The sequence below is a fragment of the Brassica napus genome, chromosome C1, assembly GCF_020379485.1.
Source record: "Brassica napus cultivar Da-Ae chromosome C1, Da-Ae, whole genome shotgun sequence".
NCBI lineage: Eukaryota > Viridiplantae > Streptophyta > Magnoliopsida > Brassicales > Brassicaceae > Brassica > Brassica napus.
The window spans coordinates 38,567,833-38,583,925 of NC_063444.1; the positions used below are offsets into that span (position 1 = coordinate 38,567,833).

The 16,093-nt window shown below is 38.4% G+C and overlaps 3 protein-coding genes across 3 annotated transcripts; all 3 read left to right on the top strand.

The window, feature by feature from the left end:
• The first annotated feature begins 175 nt into the window (after positions 1–175).
• LOC125580229 lies at positions 176–2,680 on the top strand. Its single transcript, XM_048744448.1, has one exon. It carries the CDS (start codon positions 1,088–1,090, stop codon positions 2,672–2,674), a length of 1,587 nt encoding a protein of 528 aa, XP_048600405.1. The 5' UTR covers positions 176–1,087; the 3' UTR covers positions 2,675–2,680.
• Positions 2,681–5,077: 2,397 nt separating this feature from the next.
• Positions 5,078–5,671, top strand: LOC125579996 (uncharacterized mitochondrial protein AtMg00310-like). The gene has a single exon (XM_048743925.1). It carries the CDS (start codon positions 5,078–5,080, stop codon positions 5,669–5,671), a length of 594 nt encoding a protein of 197 aa, XP_048599882.1.
• A 234-nt stretch (positions 5,672–5,905) lies between these two features.
• LOC125579997 lies at positions 5,906–6,841 on the top strand. The gene is made up of 2 exons (XM_048743926.1): positions 5,906–6,296; positions 6,354–6,841. The coding sequence occupies exons 1-2, from the start codon at positions 5,906–5,908 to the stop codon at positions 6,839–6,841; spliced, it is 879 nt and encodes a 292-aa protein (XP_048599883.1).
• Positions 6,842–16,093: the final 9,252 nt, after the last annotated feature.

Below are 16,093 nucleotides of genomic sequence, written 5' to 3' on the forward strand. Positions count from 1 at the left end.
CAATTCTTTTCATTACATATCATTCTGTTTTTTTTTCCCCAAAGGACATACAGTTATGGCTCTACATGTTCGAATGTTTTTTTTCTCTGCGTTATTTTCTTTCAGTTGATGAAAACAATATGTCCTCTATGATCAAACTTATTATTTTGGAGAAAATGATTCTAACTTGTTTTACAAGCAAAATAACAATTTTTGAAATATCACTTTTAAAGAAAAAACTGGTTATACAAAATGGTGAGAAATTTTTAATGGAAGAAAATGTTGGTCCAGTAAAAGAAAGATACTTGTTATAGATGCAAGCACATCCTTTTACTTTTGTAACCAATTGATATGGGCGAGTGATTTCTTATTGTTGAAGATTTGTTTTGTTATTCTATACAAGGAAACAAATCATCTCAAGCATCAACCCTATCACTGTTTCACTTGGTCACCCATAGGGAAAACAACCAATTCATACTTCAATAGAACTTTGCGGTCCCGATCAATACATATACTAACGACATATGCAAAAACATATATAAACTTAAATTTATTTTAAATTACATACACGAACTAATAAGTTAAATCATTCGTTAACTTTTTTATGTTAGTCAAACGTTTGTGGATGATGACCTTTCCGTTAATGGAGGCTTACGTGGAGCTGAACTATTGATATGCGGTTTAAAATAATAATTAATAAACTAAGATTAATTTTATAAAAGAAGTAGAGAGGGGGGGACTTTTACGTATCTTACAGCCCTTAAAGTTAATTTTATAAGAAAACCATGTTCTCTCGCGAGGCGGCTAGGGTTCTCACCAAAATCCCCAAATCTCCCCCAAATCCCCAGAAATTGATCTGATATCCCTAGATCTCATTCAGCAAGACAAGCAGAAGGTCACGCTGTACCCATTAAACTCACATAGCTTTCTATTCCGAAGAAATCTTCTCCTCTACCCACTAGTTTCAAACCACGATCCCCAGATCCAAACGCCCCACCTCGAACCCTCGCTGGAGACTGAAAGATTCTCTCTTTAGGCCCTAGTGGCTTATCATTAGGCCTTTGTGGCTTCTCATTAGACCATTGTGGTTTCTCAGGTCAGTAACAAAATGTTTCGTCCCAAAAAGAAGAAAGAGCTCTCCTTGATGGAGAAACTCAAAGAGCTCGAGCTGCTAGAAGAGGGAGAGATGGTCGACATCCCGGACCTAGAAAACGACGACCTCATTGAAGAAAACTCTCTTAGCGTGATTGTACGATGCCTCAACCCTGCTGTACACAAAGTCGGTGGCCTCGTCAAAGCCCTTCCCCCGATATGGGGCTTGGAAGATAGAGTTCATGGAAGAGGAGTGGGAGCAGACAGAGTCCAGTTCATCTTCCAATCGGACAGAGACCTTCACCATGTACTCACGAGAGGCCCTTGGTTTGTGAATGGCTGGATAGTCTCTCTTGACCAATGGTCACCCTCCCCATCTCCAGATTTCCTCCACAAAATCCTATTCTGGATCAGAGTCCGAGGGCTCCCCGTCCATCTCCTAAAGAAGCAAGCCGTCGACAGTCTCATTGGACCTCTGGGAAAGATAGAAAAGGTAGAGCTGCACGCCAAGAACTCTACCTCCGTGGAATACATTCGAGCTCAAGTATGGATCAATACAGATGAGCCACTCCAGTTCAGGCGTACAGCTCGCTTCAAGTCAAGAGAAGTAATACCTACTGAGCTGGAATATGAGAGACTCATCAAAGTCTGCTTTCTCTGCAAGCACCTCACGCATGATCAAACAAAGTGCCCCTATCAAGTTCTACCCCAGGAGCAGCATCAGAACGTCGCCGTACCACGACGAAGCAACCAGGCCCAAGGAGGATCCCTGAGAAAAGACCAACAAGGTGGGCAAAACTCCAAAGCGACAGTAAAAGCTCCCCGAACAACTCACTCTCGAGCAACTCAATCTCGCGCAACAAGTCGCAGAGAAACAATACCTGCTGCAGCTCCATACAGGAAGACGAGCCAGAAAGGGAAGGATATCGCTGGAGAATCAAGTCGAGTATGGAAGCAAAAGGAAATAGTTAAAACCCCTAGACTGGAAGGCACAAACTCGAAGAGCACGGGTGAATCCTCAATCCCCATTGGCAGAAAATCGAACTCCTCAGGAAAAAGATCCGTGCCTTGCAGTAGAGCTACGTCCCCTCCAGAGGCTAACAGAGATTTGGTATCAGTCTTTGAGAGATTAGGAAATGCAGAACCTAACTCCCCCTGCATCGCTGAGCATGATAGAGCTGCTGAGGCAAGATCAAGTCACTCCAAGGACTCCTCTAACCACAAAGAATCTCAAGAAGGACGTTCAAGCAAGGGAAGTAGAAGCCCTCCCTCAGTTTTCGAACGGCTCGGATCACACTCACAGAACACAGCAGAGGGCACAAAGAACCTCAGAGAAGTCCTATCTTCAAAGAGAAGAAGGCTCAATAATAGCGGGGACAGGGAAGCAAAGAAGCCTCGAACAGAAACCCATGAAGCTTCAGTGTTTCAAAGACTAGGCACCAAAGGAAGCGGGTCTGGAGAGAAATCAGTAGAAGTTCCAGTTCATTCTGCTCAAGTAGCAGCTACACGCCCTCGCCATTCTGTCCGTAGGATAGTATTGGGGAGTGGCAAAATCTTGGAAGAAGGGTTGATGGATAATTCCAACCCTTCAAAGTCAATATGAGAATACTCAGCTGGAATTGTCAGGGGTTGGAGAACACCCCGACAGTTCGACACCTACAGGAGTTGCTTGGTCAGCATCATCCTGAGCTGTTATTCCTCAGTGAGACCAAAAACAGAAGAAGGTACATAGAAGGTTTGGTAGAAAAGTTCGGTTTCAGCAACTTGAAAACAGTGGAACCGGTAGGAAAAGGCGGTGGTCTTGCAGTAATGTGGAAAGAAAGTTGCAAGGTTGAGGTACTGCAGGCCAACCGCAGATTAATAGATTTAAAGATTCAGTGGCAAGACAAAATGTTCTTTCTCACCTGCGTATACGGAGAGCCAATCAAGGGCAAAAGAGGTGACATTTGGGAAAGGATCACAAGAATTGGTACAGCCAGAAATGGAGCATGGGTAATGACTGGCGATTTCAATGAGCTTATTGATCCTTCAGAAAAGATAGGCGGAGCAGCAAGGAGTGCAGAAGAAGGCAAAGACTTTCGGCAAATGTTGCATGCTTGTGGGCTTTGGAACATAAAACATGTCGGCTACCAATTCTCATGGGCAGGAACCAGGAATAACGAAAATGTCCAATGTAGATGGACAGAACAGTCGCAAATCAAGCCTGGCTAGATATGTTCCCCCAAGCGTCAGCAACCTATTTACAGAAAGTCTGCTCAGACCACAGTCCAGTCATGACTAGCCTCATTGAGCAAATGTGAAGACAGCAAGCGGGTTTCAAGTACGACCAGCGCTGGATAAAACGCGAGGGTTTCATCACTGCAGTCTCTCAATCGTGGAAGCGACACAGTGCAGGACAAGCGGGACTCCTACGCAAAATCTCTCAATGCACGAAAGACATCTCCATATGGAAGAGAGCAGCAAAACCAAACTCCGCTCTCAGAATCCATGAGCTCCACTCCAAGATAGACGAGGCAACACGAAGCTGTTTCAACAAGGGAGAGGAGCTGAGCCTCTTAAGATCTGAGCTAAATGAGGAGTACCATAACGAAGAGATCTTCTGGATGCAGAAAAGCCGACTCAATTGGCTCAGGTCTGGGGACAGGAACACCAAATTCTTTCACGCAGTCACAAAAAACCGTAGAGCACAAAACAGGATCCTCAGTCTCATTGATGATGATGATAAGGAGTGGTTTGCGGAAGAAGACCTGGGAAGACTTGCAGACTCTCACTTCAAGCTACTGTATTCTTCAGAAGACGTGGGAATCACCCTAGAAGACTGGAACAGCATACCAGCGATAGTCGCAGAAGAACAGAACGCTCAGCTAATGGCACAGATATCCAGAGAGGAAGTGAGAGAGGCAGTGTTCGATATCAACCCACACAAGTGCCCAGGCCCGGACGGCATGAATGGGTTCTTCTTTCAACAATTTTGGGACACAATGGGAGATGATCTCACATCTATGGCGCAAGAATTCCTCAGAACAGGGAAACTTGAAGAGGGAATCAACAAAACAAACATCTGTTTGGTTCCAAAAAAGCTGGAGGCAAAGAGGCTAGTGGAATTTCGCCCCATAAGTTTGAGTAATGTCGCCTATAAGATTGTCTCAAAAGTACTTAGTAAGCGGTTGAAGTCTGTACTACCTTGGATAATAACAGAAACTCAGGCAGCTTTTGTCGAAGACAGACTCATCTCTGATAATATCTTGATTGCCCATGAGTTATTGCACGCTTTGAATTCCAACAACAACTATTCCAGAGAGTACATTGCAGTGAAAACTGACCTCTCCAAGGCCTTTGACCGAGTAGAATGGTCGTTCCTAGAGAAAGCGATGCGGGCTTTGGGCTTCTCGGACGCCTGGTGCAGAACAATCATGGAATGCGTCACATCAGTAAGCTACCAGGTGCTTATCAACGGTACTCCTCACGGAGACATCAGACCCACGAGAGGCATTAGGCAAGGAGACCCGCTCTCCCCATATCTCTTTGTAATATGCACTGAAATGCTGGTCCAGAAACTAATCCAAGCTGAAAACTCGGGAGAGATCACAGGCCTAAAGGTGGCGCGTGGAGCTCCTGCAGTCTCCCATCTCTTATATGATGACGATATCATGTTCTACTGCAAACAGTCAGATGAAGAGCTCAGCCGCCTAACTGCAATATTACAAGAGTACTGTCTTGCCTCTGGTCAGAGAATAAACTACCAAAAGTCAAGCATTTACTTTGGCAAAACCATTCCAAGCGAGAGGAGAGAAGAAATCAAGCTGAAACTTGGAATGGAGCAGGAAGGGGTGATGGTATATACCTAGGCCTACCTGAATCTTTTGGAGGCTCTAGAGTATCCATTTTGAGCTTCCTCAAAGAAAGACTCGAGCAAAGAATCGGTGGCTGGCAAAATAGGTTCCTTTCTCCAGCAGGCAAAGAAGTGCTTCTCAAAGCAATTGCTTTAGCTCTTCCAACCTACACAATGTCGTGTTTCCTGGGGCCAAAGACGATATGCAAGAAAATTATGGCTATAATGTCAGATTATTGGTGGAAGAGCAACACAACGTCAAAAGGAATGCATTGGAGAAGTTGGGAGAGCCTATGCTCCCCAAAGGACAAAGGAGGACTCGGTTTTAAAGATCTAGAAGCTTTCAACACGGCTCTGCTCGGGAAGCAACTCTGGCGCGTTATCACCCAACCAGACTCATTGCTAGCCAGAATCTTCAAAAGCAGATACTTTAGATCCTCCGACCCTCTCAATGCCCCACTAGGAACCCGGCCCTCATATGCATGGAGAAGTATCCACTCAGCTCAGCATCTGATCAAACAAGGCGCTAAGGTGATCATTGGAAACTGTGAAAACACAAACATATGGAGAGAGAGATGGCTTGGAAGCTCACCTGCGTCACCAATCACCCAAACAAGCACAGTTCCAGAGCCTATTAGGCACCTACTCTCTATGGATATGAAGGTTGCAGATCTGATGATGCCATGTAGAAGAGAGTGGAATTCTAACCTGATCAACAGTATATTTCCCGAAGGAACTCGACGCAAAATCCTCTCCATACACCCATAAGGTCCCATAGGAGAGGACACATACAGCTGGGAATACTCGAAATCAGGGCACTATAGTGTAAAATCTGGGTACTGGGTGCAGACAAACATCATCGCAGCGGCCAACAATTGAGGAACAGTAGATCAGCCAAGCCTCGACGACTTATATCAGCGGGTTTGGAAGTACAACACCAGCCCAAAAGTGCGCCACTTCCTTTGGCGATGCATCAGCAACTCCCTCCCAGCAGCAGCAAATATGAGAAGCAGACATATCTCTAAAGATGGGAGTTGCTCTCGTTGCGGTATGGAGAGCGAAACAGTCAACCATATTCTATTCCAATGCCCGTATGCACGACTGATATGGGCTACCTCTCCCATTCACGCACCACCCCATGGTATAATGTCTGATTCCCTCTACTCAAACCTCCACCGAGTGCTGAGTCTACAAGAAAGATACACTTCAGAAGAGGCACACGCGGAGCTCGTCCCTTGGCTACTCTGGCGCCTTTGGAAAAACAGGAATGACTTCCTCTTCCAAGGCAAAGACTATCCAGCACCAGACACATTCAATAAAGCTATAGAGGACACAGCAGAGTGGATGAGGAGACAAGAGGAAGATAAAACAGAGGTTAAAAAACCCACTAGCAGTACGCAACATCTCAAATGGACGCCACCAACTTAGAACTGGATCAAATGTAACACAGATGGAGCTTGGCACAAAGACCATCAACAACAAGGTATTGGATGGGTCTCTAGAGACTATGCGGGACGACTGTTGTGGGCAGGAGCACAAAGGTTCGAAGGTTTGAGCTCACCTGTGGAAACTGAAGCAACCGCTTTGAACTGGGCAATAAGGTCAATGGCCCGCTTGGGCTACTCACAGGTGATATTCGAAACAGACTCGCAGGTACTGGCAAGGATGATCGAAGGTTCAGCAGAGACATGGCCAAAGATACAACCGATCATCCAAGACATCACCCAATCCCTTCAGAAGAACCGGAGCTACAGAGTAGAGTTTTTCTCTAGAGACGGTAACAAAACGGCAGATAGGATAGCAAAGGAAGATTTTTCTTTTTTGAATCATGTTCCTAAGTTGTATTCTATGGTGCCAAGTTGGTTGAAATCAGTGTTAGAGGCTGATATGCCTTCTGTAGGACTGAACTATGATGTAGGTCTGAACAATATTGGTTAATGGAAAGTTTGTTGTTGAGCCAAAAAAAAAAAAAAAAAAAAAAAAAAAAAAGTAGAGAGGGCTACTCGAACCCGGGTTGACTGAATAAGTCTTCTAACGCATAGCCACTGCGACCAACACAATTTTTAACGGAAGAAAATGTTGGTCCAGCAAAAGAAATATACTTGTTATACATGCAAGCACATCCATTTATTTTTGTAACCAATTGATGATATGGGCGAGTGATTTCTTATTGTTGAAGATTTTTTTTGTTATTCTATACAAGGAAACAAATCATCTCAAGCATCAACCCTATCACTGTTTCACTTGGTCACAATTCCATTAATTTCCAAGGAGTCCTTATAAGAAAGACAACTGCTTAAAAGTAGCAGAAAAACTGTTATTCTCGCAAACTTAATCTTAATCTTAATCATCATGGGTATAATTAATCGGTAGAATACGAAAAAAATTCATAAATAGTATACACACAAAAAATTGTGCTACATCATCATAATGTTAGTTCTGTGAGAAAAGGATCCCCCCCTTCATGTGTTTTAATTCTACAACTACCACTTACATAAATATATGGTGTTTCCATTAATCAACTACACAAATTAATGGAATTGTGGACAGCCTTGATTTGATGGAAAAATTTAAATGAAACTATTAAATCCCAACCAACATAGTGGTGGGTGAAATTTATGAGATCAGAATAACCATTATATTTTTCTTTATGGAAAAGTTAATACGAAATACATAGATAATAAGTAAAAACAAGACCCTGAGCGCGGGTATGAATTTTCGGTTTTTGTTTATTTATTTAACTAAATGATGTATTTGTAATATTTGATGTATTATATTCACCAAGTAAATAATTTTTTTGGCATCTTAAGCCATCCATTTATGACGAATATTCGATATCATATAAAAAATTGAACAAATAGACGTAATTAGAGAATTGTAGACGATATATAAAAACAATGGTTATTAATGTAAAATATGAAGAAATATTATATTATGACTTAGTATGACATAAAAGATTATAAATTAGTTATACATGTTTAAATAAAATAAAATGATTTTTTAACTTCTATGAAAAATTTAACATATAAAAAAGGTCGATGAATTAGTCATCAAATTGTAAATAATTTCATAATTTTATTAATAATAAATTATTTATAGTCTTTGTTTTTCGTCAAGATAATTATTAAATGTCCATAACATTAATATGTTAAAAGACCATATTATGAAAGCCCATGTTGTAACCGTTTTTTTCCGGGAAGTGTAACAAAAAAAATTACCTTTAACTCTTCGTTTTGTTTAAGTTCTGTGTCGGTAAAAGATTAAAAAAAAATTCTCTATCTTTTTCAATGTTCAATTTGAAGCTTATTATGCGAAAATCATACGCAAATATAGGCAATTGGTTGGAATCTCTATATCTTTATATTCTTATAAATTTTAAATTTATTGTTTCATCTTCTGCAAGCAAATCAATTACTGAAGTAATAGATCAATTGGTTGGAATCAAATCTATTCTTATAATTAGTGTAATTATGGTTATAGTTTCTATATTTAATAGGTGCATTAAAGATACAACATTGAAGATATTTTGTTTTGATTAATAGAAGATATTAGATTTTGAGTTTGTATTTATTGATTTGTTTTTTTATAAAGCTTAGAAAATCAATGAGATGATTGGTTTGTTGATACATCCTATACAGAAAACGAAAGCTATAGGTGGTTTGAATATTGTACATCGATCGATGCATGATGTAAGTTGACTATATAAAACTTGAGCATGATCATTTCAAACTAAAGCATAGGTAGGTTATATGCATTTGTTATATTGTAGTTAATATATTTTAAATATTACATAAGTCAAGTGATTCACGTTTTCGTAAAAATAAAATTCAAGTTCATTATTGGGCCGTACTCGTCCGTAATAAGCTACATTAAATATGATGTATTTTTAGGTTCATTTAATGACATTAAGTTTAAATTTGATTAAGAAAAACTCATTAATTTAACTGGAAAACACAAGCATTAAAATAGGTAGGTTCATTAAATGACATTAAGTTTAAATTTGATTAAGGAAAACTTAATTTAACTGGAAAAGACAAGCATTAAAATATGTAGTTTAATTTAATTCTCAGTGGCATGGAAGTGTAAATAAGTTAGAAAATTTAGGGGTATTTTTTAATGGATACTTCTCTTTTAATAATATAGATATAAGCAAAATATCCAAATATTTAGGATCCAATTCTCAGATGGACTACATGGGTCAAAAAAATCTGATTTAGCCCTCTTTTATTTTTATTTATTTATTTTACATTAAAATTTAAATACAAAACAAAGGTAAATAGCTAAAAAACCAAAAGACATAAACTTATTTACTATCCGCGCCATTACTATTTGACCCGTAATTTGACCCAATAACCTGACCCGGTTTTATCCCAGATTCTTTTTTTTTTCTTCTTCCTCTTCCTCCATTTATGTTTCTTTAACTTCATCGCTTAAAAGCAAAATTAAATTTTTTATTCAAATATTCGATGATTTTCTTTTTCTTATCTCAAATCGATCAACCTATAGTCACATTTAATCAATTCTATCTTATTCGAAATCGAATTCAGTGTTTTATGTTCGAGTTCATGGTGAAGAAAAACACATAGTATTACTAGTACAACTCAAACTAGTACAACTAGTACAACTTAAACTAGTATAACAACTAGTATAACTCAAACTAGTATAACTAGTACAACTAGAACTAGTATAACTAGTACAACTTTGTAATTAATATGATGATATTTTGGTTTTTGTTTTCAGTGTGTGAATGAGGCTATAAGATATAATGATGTGGAACTAGTGAGACATGTTGGTCTAATCTTTCTCCGATTGAATGTGTCAAAATACATAAATAGTTTATTTTCAGTAATAGTTGATTTGATAATGATTTGTTTACAAGTTGTATTAGTTATACAAGTTGTACCATCTCCAAAAAAAATTCATCATCATATTTTTGGTCACAAAGCCGAAGAAAGTAGCCTCAGAGCCGGAAAGTTGCAGTAGAAAGACATTTAGAAGAGTATGCAAAAGATTATGTAAAAATCATCATTAGTTCGAAAAGGATGCATAAGCATTCATGAAAATAAGATAAGAAATTAACCAATTGTAAACACATATACAAAAAGGATACGGTAAAACTTGCATATTTCGATATGAAGAGATAACATATCAATGTTTATTGTATTTCCATCAAGAGGATGAAAGCCTATAAAACAAAAAAATTTATAAGAAAATAATGAATTATGTATGACAAGTATATCATAATCAAGAGGATCAAATAACTTGTTATTCTTATATTTTTTAAATTAACAAGGTCCATTCAGTAAATCATAATACTTTTAATTAAAAAAATATTGTATAAACAAATAATTGACAAGTGATAATGATATATATGAATGGTATAACTAGTACAACTACTTGATGTTAGTGTTCAACCACAATGTTTAAAACATGATACGCATTTAAAACGTGATATACATTTAAAATAATACTAAATAAAATAACAAGTAGTTGTACCAGTTTTCTACCTATACCGACGATACATAGTTGTACTAATTTTTCAGTTGTACTAGTTTGTGCATAGTTGTATTTTGGCAGTGAAATCGAAAAATATTAGTTATACCACATAATAAATACAATTACCTTAATTGTACCACTTATTTGTGTTTACATGACATTGCCTAGTTACAATGAAATCATCAATTTCGTAAAAATACATTTCATGTATGTTTTTCAAAATTTATGTGGAAAAATAAGTTAACAAACCTTAAAAGTATAAGGTACATCATGTTAACTTATAGAATTGTGTAATAATTTTTTTTATTTTCAAAACTTCAAAAAAAACTAAGAAAAACTTTTTGAGGACGTGCCAATTGGGATATGTAATTGTTTTTCTCATATGGAATACCAAATTAGTTTTATCAATTTCTGAAATACCAAATTAGTTTTATCAATTTCTGAAATGTCAAAGTTGTACATGTTGTACTAGTAATACTCATCTAATATATAATAAAAATTATATCAATTGTTTATATGTTTAGTTTTAGGGGTTTAACCAATATTTTCACATCATAACTTTGTAAGAATATGTTTGATGTTTGTTTACATTAGTTGTATAATGTAATAATATAACAAAATATTAAAAACCCTCAAATAAAATAGATGAAAATTTATCACCATAAATAAATTAAGATATCTTTTTATTTATTTTATATGGAAAATGTGATTTATTAGTCATGTCAGTTCCAACAGTTTTATATTATACATGAATTATATAATTTATATACCAATTATATCAGTTATAATAGTTATATCATTTATTAACATATTTAGTTATACGAGTTATACTGATTATATACATCTGAATGAGAAAAAATAAATCGTGTGGCCGTGATTGAAAATGGGAAAAATGATCCTATGGTTGAAGAAAGAAGAAGTGGGTCCTAGCCGAAAGAAAGAAGGAGAGGAGAATGATGGTGTAATTAAGATGGATCAAATGCTGGGAAGGGACAAAAGGGTTCAAAAAAATCTATTATGGACCCATGTGCATTTTTGTTTAAAAATTAAAAACAAAAATCGAAAATAGGGAAAAAGACTAAGTAACGAGGAAACTTCAACTTATTTACAAACCCAATCACCAAAACCCATTAACCCGACCCGACCCAACTTGAAAACCCTAAATTCCCAATTTCATCTTTCCCCACTCACGATTTCAAACTCTCTCTCCCATAACCACCACGATTTTAAACTCCCATCTCTAATCAAACTTAGATTCAAGCACAATCATCTCTAAACAACAATCCCCATCTCCAATTTCGTGTGTGCAATGTCGCCAAAAAATCGGATCGCCAAGATGAAAGAAAAAGCAGAAGCCTCGGAGAAGAAGAAGAACGCCGATGTGAAAAGAAGAAAAGGAGCGGCAGCGAAAAGGAGAGCCACCATTAAGAAAAAGAGAGAAGCTGCGAAGAGGAGTGAAACCACAGAGAAGAAGAGGAAGCGAGATAGTGGTCTGGACGGTGGGTCCTCGTCGAATCCAACCAAGAGGACTCGGAACCGTGTGAGAGAAACCGCAGCATCTCCACCGGAACATCAAGGCGTTCATGCCCCCACACCAGCAGCAGAATTGCCTTCTCAGGGCGATAGCGAGGGTACACCACGCCCAGTGATTCCGAGTCAGCCACAAAAATCGCCAACACCAACTCATGCAGCGAGTGAGGCCGAGAATCAACAACAACCTCGAGTAACCTCAGGCTCTTCCACAAAGAGTCCTTCACATCGTGTAGACGAGCAGAACGGTGAGGAGATTGGATCTAACAACAGAGATTCAAACGCACCCGAGGTTGCCGTTGATAATGTCGCTCCAAGAACGGTAAACAAGTCAATTTAAAATGGTTTTAGAATTATTTATGATAGCATTGAACTAAGAAATATGTAGTAATTATATAAGTAGTGTAACTAGTACAACTAAAAGAATAAAACTAGTTCAACTGGTAATAATATGTTGTAAACAGAATCAATGGAACTATTATAACTAGTACAACCACACTTCTTATAAATAATATAACTGGTACAATTATCAAAAGTATAATTAGTTTAACTAATACACCTGAGTATTGAATAACTAGTACAACTAAAAGAATGAAACTAGTTCAACTGGTAATAGTATGTTGTAAAACAGAATCAATGGAACTAGTATAACTAGTACAATCACACTTCTTATAACTATAACTAGTATAACTATGAAAAGTATAATTAGTCTAACTAATACAACTGAGTATTGAATTACGAGTACAGCTAAAAGAATGAAACTAGTTCAACTGGTAATAATATGTTGTAAACAGATTCAAGATAACTAGTAAAACCACTTTTTTTATAAGTAATGTAACTGGTACAACTACGCTTCTTATACGTAGTCTTACTGGTATAACTAGAGAAGTATTTTGTATAACTATTTAATGAGATGGTGTTGTCGTTGTATAACTAGGGTTGCTCGTAGAACTAGTAATATTATTTTTCATTTAATTAGTGTAACTGGTACATTTAAGTGATTTTGTGCTGTATAACTCAGTTATTTATTCAGTGTATTTTGTTTGTGTTTTTCAGGTTGAGAGGGATGATATGACCGTAGAAGCTGCCAGACCTGCTGGGTTTTTTTTCAAACCGAGCGACTATGGAAAGGGTTGCAAGCTCTCCTCAAGGTGCCATCAACACGATTTTCTGAAGACGATTAAAAAGTTAGAGGCCTCAGAGAAGAGTTGGTTTCAGGATCATCCTCAGTTCAAGTATATATTCCACATGGATTGTACCCCAACAAGAAAAGTGATGAGATTGTGGATGTTGCTAGTTCGTACTATGCATAAAGGAAAGGGTCGACAAGCTTGGTTTGGGGTAAACGGTGTTCCAATTAGATACTTCATCAGGGAACATAGCCTCCTCTCTGGTTTATACTGCCCCTCATATCCAGAAAACTATCCGAGCATAGGGAGCATGAAGTTTGCGAGAAAGTATTTTAAGGTAAAGAAGACAAAGGATGGGAAGGAAAAGGGTCAGCAAGTGACAGAAGCGGATGGCTTAGAGAAACTTCAGAAGATGAAGTTTGATGGTAGTGGCAATCGTCTGAGGATGGCGGTTCTTTACTTTTTGGCTAGAGTTTTAAGAGGAAGGTCAAAAGGAGGATACTTCATTGAGTATTTCATTCTCCAAGCAGCAGAAGATCTGGAGTTTTGCACCGAATTTCCATGGGGCCGTTACACATTTGATGATTGCATGAAGGAGATTTTTCATGTGAGGGATCAGTTTCGTGATGGGATCCCAGAGAAGGCACAGTGGGTATTTTCTGGGTTTATGAACCCTTTGGAGGTATATGAATTGTATTTTTCATAAGCATATTTGTTATAATATAACTAATGTGATTGTGTGAAATGATGTGCAGATATTAGCATTTGAATGTATCCCTGTCTTTAGAGATAGATTCAGAGAGCCTGTTCCAAACTGTCCTGATGGTTGTCCAAGAATGTGCAAATGGAAGTTCAAGAGGACCGGAACAACAGGATTTCCACTTGACATGATTTATCGGACGCTAGGAAACACAAAGGTAAAAGCTTATAATTTTTTTAAGTGTTGTTTATGTCATTTTCTTCAAGTTCATAATTAATTAAATGTGTAATTTGTTGTTGGTCATATTTTAGGAGATTATCAGTATTTTGGAACCACAAGGATATGAAGCAGACCTTTTGTATGAAATAATGGATGAAGGGACTTATGAAGACTTGGAGCTGATAGATGATTTGGATACGCCAGACATAGCTGTTGACAGTTGGAACAAGATCCTACTAGAACCAGGGAGTAAATTTTTCTGGCCGGATCTATTCGAGATGGATGTGAGAACCCGAGAGCAACAAGAGCAAGCAGAAGGCGAGGCAGGGGGCGAGGCAGGGGGCGAGGCAGGAGGCGAGGCAGGAGGCGAGGCAGGAGTTGAGGCAGGGGCGAGGCAGGAGGCGAGGGGGGGCGAGGCAGGTCGTGAGAGTTTAAGAGAATTAGAGTTGAAGTTGAACAAAAGAATGGACGATGGATTTGCATTGAGAGACGAAACAATTCGTCTTCTAGCAGCAAGAGTGAAGGAGTTGGAACAAGACAAGATTCAGAGAGAAAGTTGGCCATTCCAGTTTGGTGAAGCTGAAACCAGATATGCTTCCGGAGGGAGAAGAAGAGATAAGGATGGTGATGAAGAGGCTGAGATGCATGGTGATAAGGAGGGTGATGAAGAGACTGAGATGCATGGTGATAAGGAGGGTGATGAAGAGACTAAGAAGCATGGTGATAAGGAGGGTGATGAAGAGGCTGAAAAGCAGGGCTTGGATGATTATGAGGGTGATAAGGAGGGCGAGGACAATGGTGACAAGGATGGTGATGAGGCAGAGGCTGAGAAGGCTGGTGATGAGGCAGAGGCTGAGAAAGATGGTGAGAAACAGATCGAGGCAGAGGCTGAGAAGTTGATGCAAGGTAAGTCATGATAACATTTAAGTTCAAATTATATTTTAAATGATGATGATCTAAGTCAGGATGTATTTTTGTTCAATGTAGATACTGAAGAGAGATTTGATGATGATTGATGTTAGGAGTTTTCAAGGCTCCTAAGACAAATGTTGTAGTATAGTGATTGTCGAACCAGTTCTGAGGGATATCAAAGCACTGAGAATGCAAGTACTCACTTAATCTAAGTGCAACCAATGATTTAGATGGGTTTTAAGCTATGACTAAAACTAGAAAGCAATAACAGAATGATACTTTCTTGACTAAGGGAAAAGAGAACTCATGGGCATAGGGATTAGACCTTGGGTGATCAAGTATCGAACTAAGGATGACAAATGATCAATCAAACTATCAACCTTAAGCCTAGACACAATTCTAAGCAAGCTCTATGTCTAGATGAATGCTCATTTGCTAACATATCTCAAACATCAAATGTCTTTGGTTGAATAATATGAAAGCAATCATTACTAACAAGTCTATTAGCTATCTTAGCATCTTTAACAACAAATGTCTTTGGCAAAGTATACTAAAAGCCTAGGAAAGTTGTCTCAGGCATTTCATCAAACACCTTTCGGGTGGGAAATGCCTATTGATCAACTTTTGAGTGGCCAACTCAGAAGATGCATTAAGAATACTCTACTATCAAGGAACAAGAATGATCTACACTAAAACATCCTAGAACTAACCTAATCACCCTTAATCTCCCTAACCTATGAATTCAAAAGGTGATTACTCACTAATCTCCATGATTCCTCTTAAACCCATATTGGATTTCAGATTAATCATGTAGAGAAATAGATAAAAAATCAACAAGAACACAAGAACATAACAATCAAAATCCAAGAGATGAACTTCTCAAGAGAGTTTTTGTGTATTTCTCAATAGATCAAAAGATAATCTGCCTTCTGGCTGCCAAGAGTACTTAACTTAGGTTTTTGCAAACTAAAAACAATAAAACAAATGACCAAAAGGCCCCTGAAATAACATAAAAATCGTCCAATCAAACACGCGGAGCGACGTAGCATAGTCGCTCCCAGGAGGTCGCTCCCGACGCTTCTTCGTGTCTCGCCCCGTCAAAACGCGAGCGACTTGAGCTGGTCGCTCTGGCTGGGAGCGACCTTGGTAGGTCGCTCTGAGGGGTCGCTCCAGGATGCTCGACTTTGGTGTCTCCGGACGAGA

Coding starts and splice junctions, on each gene's coding strand:
- LOC125580229 (XM_048744448.1), top strand. CDS start 1,088: ATGTTTCGTCCCAAAAAGAAGAAAGAGCTCTCCTTGATGGAGAAACTC.
- LOC125579997 (XM_048743926.1), top strand. CDS start 5,906: ATGAGAAGCAGACATATCTCTAAAGATGGGAGTTGCTCTCGTTGCGGT. Junction 6,297..6,353: donor GGTTAAAAAACCCACTAGCA/GTACGCAACATC, acceptor AATGTAACACAG/ATGGAGCTTGGCACAAAGAC.
- LOC125579996 (XM_048743925.1), top strand. CDS start 5,078: ATGTCGTGTTTCCTGGGGCCAAAGACGATATGCAAGAAAATTATGGCT.